Genomic DNA, 10,427 nt, shown 5'->3' with positions numbered 1-10,427 from the left:
GGGAGTATGGGTGAACGTGAGTAAATGGGATGTGGAAGCGTCGCAGATACGGTTAGAGTGTGATTTACGGGGTGCGAGGGTATGAGTTAATCCGGTACTGTAGGCATAACGTTATTTGTAACGTTACATATAGCACATTAACACCTTCAGATTGGAAGCTTTAACCATATTGGAAATATTTCTACCTCCAATTTTAACGAAACATGTTGTGAGAGAGATTTGTGATTGAAACTAGCCTGCAAACTCTGCAAATGACAAATGTAATGTCATAAAATGACAACTAAACTGCATGTTGTTTGGTTTATTGCGTGGACACGATCAGCACTGGTTGCAGCTGCGTCTACACGATGTCAACATGTAGCCGGGGTTCCCTTCACACTCCCCTTGCGACGCCCACGACCTGCAGTTGGTGTTGCTGTCCTCACATGTGCCTGGAATAGAGACATCTGGTTTTCACTCAGGACAGATAATGTATATAAAAGTCTTGTAGCTTGTTACCTGCTCTTGAATTATAAACGCATCCTATTGGGTACTTTCCATACCTGAACCAGTTCCAGTTCCGGTTCCGGTTCCGGTTCCGGTGCCCCCAGGGTTACAATTCATCCTCAGTTGCTGGCTTTTCTCAGCACCTGCAACATCAGCAGCACATACGTCACAGCACACAACCAAACACCGTGGTAAGGGAAGAACTTGGAAACGCCTAAACATTAGCAGCACATACGTCATAGCACCCTCCATTGCTCTGTGGTAAGGGCAGAACTTGGAAACGCCTAAACATTAGCTGCACATACGTCACAGCACACTACCAAACACCGTGGTATGGGAAGAACTTGGAAACGCCTAAACATTAGCAGCACATACGTCATAGCACCCTCCATTGCTCTGTGGTAAGGGCAGAACTTGGAAACGCCTAAACATTAGCAGCACGTACGTCACAGCACACTACAAAACACCGTGGTAAGGGCAGAACTTGGAAACGCCTAAACATTAGCTGCACGTACGTCACAGCACACTACCAAACACCGGGGTGAGGGAAGAACTTGGAAACGCCTAAACATTAGCAGCACATACATCATAGCACCCTCCATTGCACCGTGGTAAGGGAAGAACTTGGAAGCGCCTAAACATTAGCTGTACATACGTCACAGCACACTGCCAAACACCGTGGCTACGGAGGGACTTGGGAACAGCTGAAAAATGACACACTATGTTATGTCCTGTTCACGATTCGAACCGACGATCATAGGCTTCTGGCTCGCCTAATGGACGCAGCTCGACTTGTGGCTCCTGGGGCGGGTTTTGAATATACAAGTCGGGTCTCTGTGATCTCATTGATTGCTTATCAGTTTGACAGATGGCGGAGAAAGCTGTTCATGATTTCAATATCTGGTTTACCTGGCCAAGATACGACTTGGCCAGGCCATCATATAGTATGTGTGAGCAAAACTGAAGTATTGATGATAACACAGGTACGGTGCGAACTAGGCCGATCCGGGATCGTAAATAATGACCACCGGATCCTGGCCACTCTACGGTTTTTTAAACAACCAGACCAGTCGCACCCCATATACAAAAACACAATCAATATCACACGCTGCTTACGTCTGTTTGTACTGCATCGCTTCAGATACGTGTTCCCGCACGGGAATACCTCGTGTGTGAGAGAGAACAGCTGGGGGTCGTACTGCTGCAGTTTGTCGTTGGTGTTCACGTCGTTGTGGACGCCGTTAGGGGTGACGGAGTAAGCGTTGACGTTGAAGTAGCTTTGTGTCCCTTCCGCCTGAGGAGAAAGAGTATCACATTGCCTACTCACGTGTTCTTTCTAGTTCTTTCCATTGTTCTAGTCATAACCTAATGCTTGAAGAAAGTAAAAAATGGTCTTTCTAGGGCTTCGCTTATGTCCATTTTGTGTAGCCCGTTTAATTGAAACTGAGTATCATTTCTGCATTGAATGTCAATTTTACTCAGATCTAAGAAATAGTCTTATACCTAAGTATTACCATTCACAACCTTCATTTGATAAATTTTGCACTCTAATGTCTTGCCAAAATGAACATGTTATTAATAAATTAGCTAAATGTATTTTTCTTGCTTTTAAGAAACGACAACAGTTTTTCAAATGTATGCAATAATTCAATTGTTTCACTATGTATATCACTTATATATCTGACGCCTGCTATTGTTATAATCCACTGTGGCCATATTGTATAATGGACCGGTGGTCTTTTACTGAAATAAAAACACTCACTCACTCACTCACGTGTCAATATGAAAGAGAGAACAACCAGTCTCGATTATCTGCCGAAATAGATTCCATCGAGACAGAAGGCATAATAGTGGTGAAAAAGTATGTGAATGGACGACTGAAAATCATTCATTATGACAGACTATCAAATTAACACCACCGTATAATATACCGTCACTTGAAAGCCTCCATTGATCCTAAATTGCTCGGTTTTATATGTGTCAAGACAGCAGAGTCACAATCATATCATAGTCACAATCATAACCTAGTCACAGTCACATGTACAGTCCTGTCCTAGTCAAACACAACTCCCTCTTCACATTTCAATTCTCACAGCATCCAATCAGATTTGCCACATTATGAGAATTTATTCTCATGAAATGGTGTGACATGGTCGCAATATGTGCAGTGATGCACAATGACTATGTTGCCATAAAGATGACATGAGTAATACAAGCTTCATGACTGGCTGAGATTAGTTTACCTGGATATTCAGGTTCATGTACCCATGCTTGTGAGAACTGACTGACATGAGTATAAGGTGGCCGATGTAGCAGTACGCACGCACGCACGCACGCACGCACGCACGCACGCACGCACACAGGCACGCACACATACTTTTTCTGTTTCTACTTACAAAGTATTCCTCCACAGTACTCATGGCGTATGTATTGTTCCACCTTCCGACAGCTTTGGCCTGGTCGTAGAGCGACTGTAGGCGACTCTGCCAGCCTGGAATGGCGTACTTGGCGCCCAGCAGATGGATGCCATGGGCGAATTCGTGCAGGAAGATGTCCTCGTTCCTATACCTGAAGGTATTTTATGTACATCCATTTCCCTTGGTTTAAATTCATAGCTCATAGAATCATTATGATCCCATAATAGCTTGATGGATAGCCCGGTTTTTTTTTGTTTCTGTGGGAGTCTTCATGTTGTTTGTTTTAGTCCTTATAACATTTCAAAATCATAGTCCTCATGGCAGTTACAATTCCGGAATCACAATTTTCTCAAAGTGATGCAATAAATGTATGATCGATAGCGCCCATTCTTCTTACATGAAACGCTCAGCGTCAAAACGATTCCTTGAGGAACACGTCAACAGTTACCTCCCTTCCATAAATATCTTATTAGGGTTGAGCGGTTATTCTATTGATAAAAGCTTTAAAGCAGATTTACCGATGGTAAAAACAAAGAATGTTGATCTTAAAGCACCTTTGTCAAATGTCGAGCTATCGGATCTGTATCCATGTGATTACAAACAAAATCTAACTCCTGCTGCATATGATGATGATGATGATGAAGATAGTGATGGTAAAGTGACGTTACTGATAACGTGCGCGGTATAGCTGGATTAGAAGTGGTGGTGGTGGTAGTAGTAGTAGACAGACAGACATATTTATTTCAGTAACAGGCCACTGGACCATAATACATTAATATAGCATGCTAAATCACGCATGCTGGAGTAAAATATTACATATTTGTATATATATAACACCTTCATTCATGACAAGGTATTCGGAATTTCTTAATTAGTAGCTTTTGTTTAGTATAAACCCATATCACGAATGTCAAGATTACAATGTTTGCTCAGTGTTATGGCGAGATATACTTTCTTCTGGCCTATCATTGAAAAAATGTATTTCAAAATTTTTAATGTAATAATTTCTCTTTAATCTTGAGCTGGGAAGACACAATTACACTCCACATAATTTGCGATTTCTGTATGTCCAAGAACTATAAATGTATATATACTCAACAACAAAAGTTCCTGTGACACCAATATTTTAGTGTATTTTTCAAACAAGTAAAGTTTGGTTTTCAGTATTGTAATACATGTATGGAATCAAGTCACAAAAAAGCAACTGCTACAGAAAAGCATGCATTCCATGCAAAAGTTGACTTTTATGCAAGCCCCATGCATTTCACGACCCACGAATGGGTATGAAAACCTGTGCGTTAACGGGATTCCATATGCATTGTTTAGCAACGTGCTGACAACAACCACTCAGAAAAACAACAAAATAAAGCAATTATTCAACATTACGAAATGCCACGCCTGTCCGAAGAGCCATTGGTATGCTTGAAGCAGGATCGAGTCAACGTGATGTTGCAAGGCAATTAACGTCCACAGAAACACCATTTGGTGTTTATGGCAACGTTGGCAACAGACGAATGCAATCAGACCATCCTCGGCGTGGCAGGCCACGCGTAACAAATAATCGACAAGACAACTGAATTCGAACAACACATCTACGAAATCGATTCCAACCAGCAACAGTGACTGCAAGAAGCATCCCTGGCCTTCGACGAATATCTTCACAAACCGTACGTCGCCGCCTCAGATGTGAATGAATTGTCGCCAGAAGACACGCCAGACGTCCCATTTTGACAGGAAACCACCGTCAAGCACGTCTACAGTGGTGTAGACAGCGTCTACGCTGGGCGGCCATGCAGTGGGGACAGGTTCTATTCACTGACGAGTCTCGTTTTCACCTCAGCCACAGCGATGGACGGATTCGAGTGTACCGACGTCGAGGTGAACGTTACGTCAATCATTGTGTCATGGAAGAAGATAGGTTCGGGGGCGGCAGCGCTATGGTTTGGGGTGGGATTACAGCAAGACAGAGGACCCGTTTGATAGTGGTAGAGGGTAAAATCAATGGACAGCGCTACCGCGACGAGATCATCGGCCCTGTTGTTCTACCGTTTTTGCGTCGTCATGGCCCAGGCATTACCTTTGAACATGTAACAGGAACTTTTGTTGTTCAGTACATATATATTTCAATGTAATGTGGCCATTTGTCAAATAACGTTCTGTGTTCAACATAGATTTGTACTGAACATAGTAATTCCATTTGGAAGATAGTTCCATTGAGGAATGTCAGTTTTGATACAGGTTATCTGATAGTCTTTACTGAAATACATTTTAGCATAATGTAACATTGTCGATTTCTTGTTGTAACCAGACTAACCTGGACAGAATGTTTTTAATTGATGCAGCCTATGTCCCTCTTAGTCCTCCCTAGTAGTAGTAGTAGTAGTAGTAGTAGTAGTAGTAGTAGTAGTAGTAGTAGTAGAAGAAGTTGGTTGGTTGGGTTGTTGTTTTACGCCGTACTCAGCAATATTTCGGCTATATGACGGCGGTCTGTAAATAATCGAGTCTGGACCAGACAATCCAGTGATTGATATCATGAGCATCGATTTACGCAATTTGGAGCGATGACACGCATCAACCAAGTCAGCGAGTCTGACCACCCGATACCGTTAGTCGCCTTTTACGACAAGCATAGTCGCCTTTTACGGCAAGCATGGGTCGCTGAAGAGCTATTCTACCCCGGATCTTCACGGGTCAGTAGTAGTTGTAGTAGTAGTAGTAGTAGTAGTAGTAGTAGTAGTAGTAGTAGTGTCATACCTGTCCTCAGTGTAACACAGGATGTTCTCTTCGCCTCCCGTTGATACTGGGGCTTGTTCCGTTGCCCCAAGTCCACGTGCTCGGTCGTTCATGGCGGGCCCCAGCCAAGCGTGTTCCGGAATGGACACTGTCCCCTCCCGAGCCCCGATCACTGCCACCCTTCCCGATAGTCGGTAGTAGGACTGTCGCACACCGCTGTGGTCGGCAAGGAGGAAGCAAAGGACGTAACAGACGCGGCGGAGAGCCTTGTTGGGGACATTACCGGAAGCTGCGATACAGACGGGTATGTTTTTAATCTTTGACATTTTTACAAAACCATAAACAATTATTAAAACAGAATTAGAAAATAAAATTGTGAAAAACACATATCTCTTAAAAGTTGCATAAAAAGGTAAGTGTCAGTTTTTTGCTGTATGTCTGGACTGCTGCCATGCGACGGGGGCCGGTAAAGAAACCAAACAATCAAGTGAAGGAACAGAAAACCAGTCGACACAACACACCCACTGTCAACGAAACTGAGAAATGTGATGTTTCAGTCACAAAAGTCGCCTCTTACGACAAGCGATAACCTATTCTTATAATGGTTTCTGTAGAGTAGTTAGATCTTCCAGTACATATCGCATCACCTAACACGGGTATCCCATACGCCTCTGTATACTTCTGGTAGAAATTCGACAATCCACTCGGCCCGATGTCGCTTGCGTTCCTCAGCTGCTTAGGAACTCCCAGGATGTTACTGCACGTGTTGGTGGAAGTGGAATGACCTGGCCGCCCGCCAGCTGCCCTCCTACGTCGAAAAGCTGAAGAAAACTCAGGTCAACGTAAATTAAAGCTTCAGTGTCATAAAGGAATTATGTATCAAACTGGAAAAAGTGCAATAGCCAGTCCCTTTCCTCTACAGTGACAGAATGGATTTTGACCACAACATTACAAAGATTTCCAAAAAAGTCGCACATAAACGATCTTAAACAAAACAATAAGTAAGGATAAGATATAGGGATGAAAAACTTATTACAATTAGTGGTAAAGTTTTGGTGTAGGATCCAACACCGTTTTCAAGCAGGTGTTGATAGAACCTCTACTCAGACGTGATTTTTCCTATTCAAATATATTATGCTATACGCGCAAACATTTATTTCCTGTGCAGGTAAATATGCTTCTAAACTAGAAATTCTAACAAATACACCCACTCCACCTGGACCTAGCTTTGACCTTTTGCCCGAATTTTTTCTGTTATGCCCAAATATGTATAACCATCTGAAAACAACATTATTTACCCTAGAAATATTTCACATAGATAATGTCAAAGACAATATAAGAGAAAACGGTGGCATGGAATAAATAAATCTTAAATAATCTTACCAGCGCCTTCTGTTGATTGATAATAATCAGCTTCCGTTGAAGGTCCCCGAGGGTCCTCCCACTCAAAGTTCAAGGTCAGATTACTGCCCGGTACCTGGCGTCTGATCCGACCTTGGTTAAAAGTGAAACTGCCATTACATCACAGTTAAAGTGAAACCTCTACGTCCCTCGTTAAAAACAAGCGCGTCTCTTTCTTGTATGTTTGTTAAAGTGTTTTGGGAGGGTGTTGTTGTTGTATCGGCTTATTCCTTAAAATAAATAGCACGCCACTTAATATTCTGTCTTGTTTTTCTAACGTTCGAGGGGGGACACGGGTGGCCCAGTCGTCTAAGGCGCCGCGATGAGCTGTGCAGAGTTGCGTTCCTTTGGCACGCCAGAAATCTATGATTGTGGGTTCGAATCCCGGTTCGCAGGATTAGGTTTCTAGGTTTGTCACCATATGCGAGCTCGTGGGTTTCACCGAAGTGGTAAACTTCTGAGACCTGCATCACTTCTGGCTTTCCTCCCACATTAAGCTGACACGCCATGATATAACTGGAATACTGTCAAAAGCGGCGTTAAACCCACCTCACTCACTCTAACGTTCGTTTTAAAACTAATAACATCCTTAACATATACTTATAAAAATATAACGTACAACCAAGATATATATAGTGTCAAAGTAATGTTTGTTGTAATATATATGTACATATTTAATGATGTTTCCCTCGGCTGAAGTGAGTTAGTGAGTTGGGTTTAACGCCGTTTTTTTAACAGTATTCCAGTTATATCACGGCGTGTCTATTTTAGACCCTTAAGGGCCCTCTACCCTAGAGAAGAAGCTGAATACTGTTAAAACCGGCGTTAAACAAAACTCACTCACGCACAGGGGCGGTCGGGTAGTCCAGTGGTAAAAGCGCTCGCTCGTCACGCCGAAGATCCGGGTTCGATTCCCGACATGGGCACAATGTGTGAAGCCCATTTCTGGTGTCCCCCATCGTGATATTGCTCGAATATTGCTAAAAGCGGCGAAAAACCATACTCACTCACTCACTCACAGACGTGTTTCACTCACAGACGTGTTGTATGAGAGGACCTGTCACTCAAAGCGAGTTTAGCGCCAAGAGTGTGCATCACCCTTAAGGACTTTAATTTCACCTCACAGCAACTGTATGCGAGGACATTTTCAAGGAGTTTTTAACTTTTATTTACCGTGTGTCAATAATTGACAACGTGTCTGCATGAAAAGTTATTGCTCATTTTCTTTTCATGATATTCGCCTTAATGCCAATACGAAAACTCTTCTTCTCCAATACATTCGGAAATATTCATTCTCTCACTCCCTGATGATTTGCAAAAGTGACGTAATTAGCGTTTCCTGGCCGCCAAACTGTATGGCGAGAATGTTTCGCGGGAGAGCCATAATGTCCTGTCACCACTTTTACAAGTTTTGAGTAAATGATATTATACCATTTGAAGTGTTGTAAAATATTAACTTTAAAAAACAATATGCATTTATTTCAGATGAAATAAACAAATACAAAAAATATATATATTATACTGTGCGTCAAATATTGTAACGTAACAGTCGTTTAGACCTGAGATCGGTTTGAGAAATCGAAGTCAAATTCTGGATAAATGGGAAAAGGCGAAAATGGCAACACAGCAAAACGGAACCTTTTTCGGTTGACTAAACGACACCAAATTGGTTATAACGGAACCAAACTGGAATGCTAAATGTCATGTCAAAAGACAAATGTTCAAACAATCTGATTATATGAACATACCCGAATGTACAATCTGGACTCCAGCGATATGCCGGCGGTCAGTCGATAATCGAGTCTTGACCAGATAATCCATTGATCCACTCAATTTGGAAGCGATGACATGCACCAGCGAACCTGACCAGCCGATCCTATCAGTCGCCTCTTACGACGAGCATGGGTTGCTGAAGACCATTTCTAACCCGGATCTTCACGGGACGACCTCGATTTGTCTGTAGTGATACATAATACATCGATACAGCTCGACTATGTAATCTACCGCAACAAATACACCCATACACCCGCACCAAGTACACGAAAACTCTCGCACCAAGTACACCCATACACCTGCATCAAGTACATCCATACTCCCGCACCAAGTACACCCATACACCCGCACCAAGTACACCCATACTCCCGCACCAAATACACGCATACTCCCGCACCAAGTACACCCGCAGCAAGTACATCCATACACCCGCACCAAGTACCCTCGCACCAAGTACACCAATACACCCTCACCAAATACACGCATACTCCCGCACCAAGTACACCCGCAGCAAGTACACCCATATACCCCACCAAGTACACCCGCACCAAGTACACCCATTCACCCGTACCAAGTACACCCATACACCCGCACCAAGTACACCCATTCACCCGCACCAAGTACACCCATACACCCGCACCAAGTACACCCATATACCCGCACCAAGTACACCCGCACCAAGTACACCCATACACCTGCACCAAATACACCCATACACCCGCACCAAGTACACCCATTCACCCGCACCGAGTACACCCATACACCCGCACCAAGTACACCCGCACCAAGTACACTCATACTCCCGCATTAAGTACACTCATTCTACCACACTAACTGCACTTATACTCTCGCATTAAGTAGATTCATACTCCCGCAATAAGTACACCCATACTCCCGCATTAAGTACACTAATACTCCCGTACCAACTACACTCACACACCCGCATTAAGTACACCCATACTCCCGCATTAAGTACATCCGTGCTCCCGCAATAAGTACATTTATACTCCCGCACCAAGCACCCCTATACTCACGTATCAAGTACACTCATATTCAGTTGCCATAGAGATAACGAAAATGGTTTGTGTACCACATCGATGTTCTTCGAGAGAAATTGATGCAGTCATCCGTAACTATCGGATCCGTCTTGTGTACAAGTCCAGAAGACAACATCCATGGTCCACGCTGCGAGAAATAGTGCATTTTCATGAGTTACCACATGTTGGAATAAGGTTTGGAATTGTTACATCACGCAACGAAAAATGATATTAACATGCGCAGTTACATCTGTGCGTCTTTATACGCCAGATGTTAGAAGAGTAGACTCAGAATTACTCCCACGTATACCTAATGGTAAAATTAATGGGAATTAAAAAGATCTTCCTCAACTGTTTCCATATTGTTTGAAAGTGATGCAAATAATAAGAATATTTACATATACTCCGAACGTGATGGAGTGGGAGTGTTTGCCTGTTATGTAACGTCTCCATAGAGTTCCAGATGTTTGAAGTGTATTGGACATGTGTCATTATTATCGAGTGTGTATGTATACTGTAACCTGATATCAAACCCCTGTGCCAAGTAAGCTCATTAGGCTAGTGGTTCGCCATGACATGG

The 10,427-nt window shown here is 43.1% G+C and overlaps 1 protein-coding gene across 1 annotated transcript; it reads right to left on the bottom strand.

Moving 5' to 3' along the window:
* Positions 1–318: 318 nt before the first annotated feature.
* LOC124113580 lies at positions 319–5,962 on the bottom strand. The gene is made up of 5 exons (XM_048390415.1): positions 5,658–5,962; positions 2,883–3,054; positions 1,603–1,780; positions 543–629; positions 319–431 (listed from the first exon to the last, which is right to left on the bottom strand). The coding sequence occupies exons 1-5, from the start codon at positions 5,960–5,962 to the stop codon at positions 319–321; spliced, it is 855 nt and encodes a 284-aa protein (XP_048246372.1).
* Positions 5,963–10,427: the final 4,465 nt, after the last annotated feature.

Source organism: Haliotis rufescens, unplaced genomic scaffold, assembly GCF_023055435.1.
Source record: "Haliotis rufescens isolate VD_foot unplaced genomic scaffold, xgHalRufe1.0.p SCAF_9, whole genome shotgun sequence".
NCBI classification, from domain to species: Eukaryota; Metazoa; Mollusca; class Gastropoda; order Lepetellida; family Haliotidae; genus Haliotis; species Haliotis rufescens.
Note: the sequence above shows the minus strand (reverse complement) of the source record. Positions and strands in the feature narration are given on the sequence as shown.

Coding starts and splice junctions, on each gene's coding strand:
- LOC124113580 (XM_048390415.1), bottom strand. CDS start 5,962: ATGTCAAAGATTAAAAACATACCCGTCTGTATCGCAGCTTCCGGTAAT. Junction 1,781..2,882: donor GTACTGTGGAGGAATACTTT/GTAAGTAGAAAC, acceptor CTTTCTCCTCAG/GCGGAAGGGACACAAAGCTA. Junction 630..1,602: donor GCGATGCAGTACAAACAGAC/GTAAGCAGCGTG, acceptor CTGATGTTGCAG/GTGCTGAGAAAAGCCAGCAA.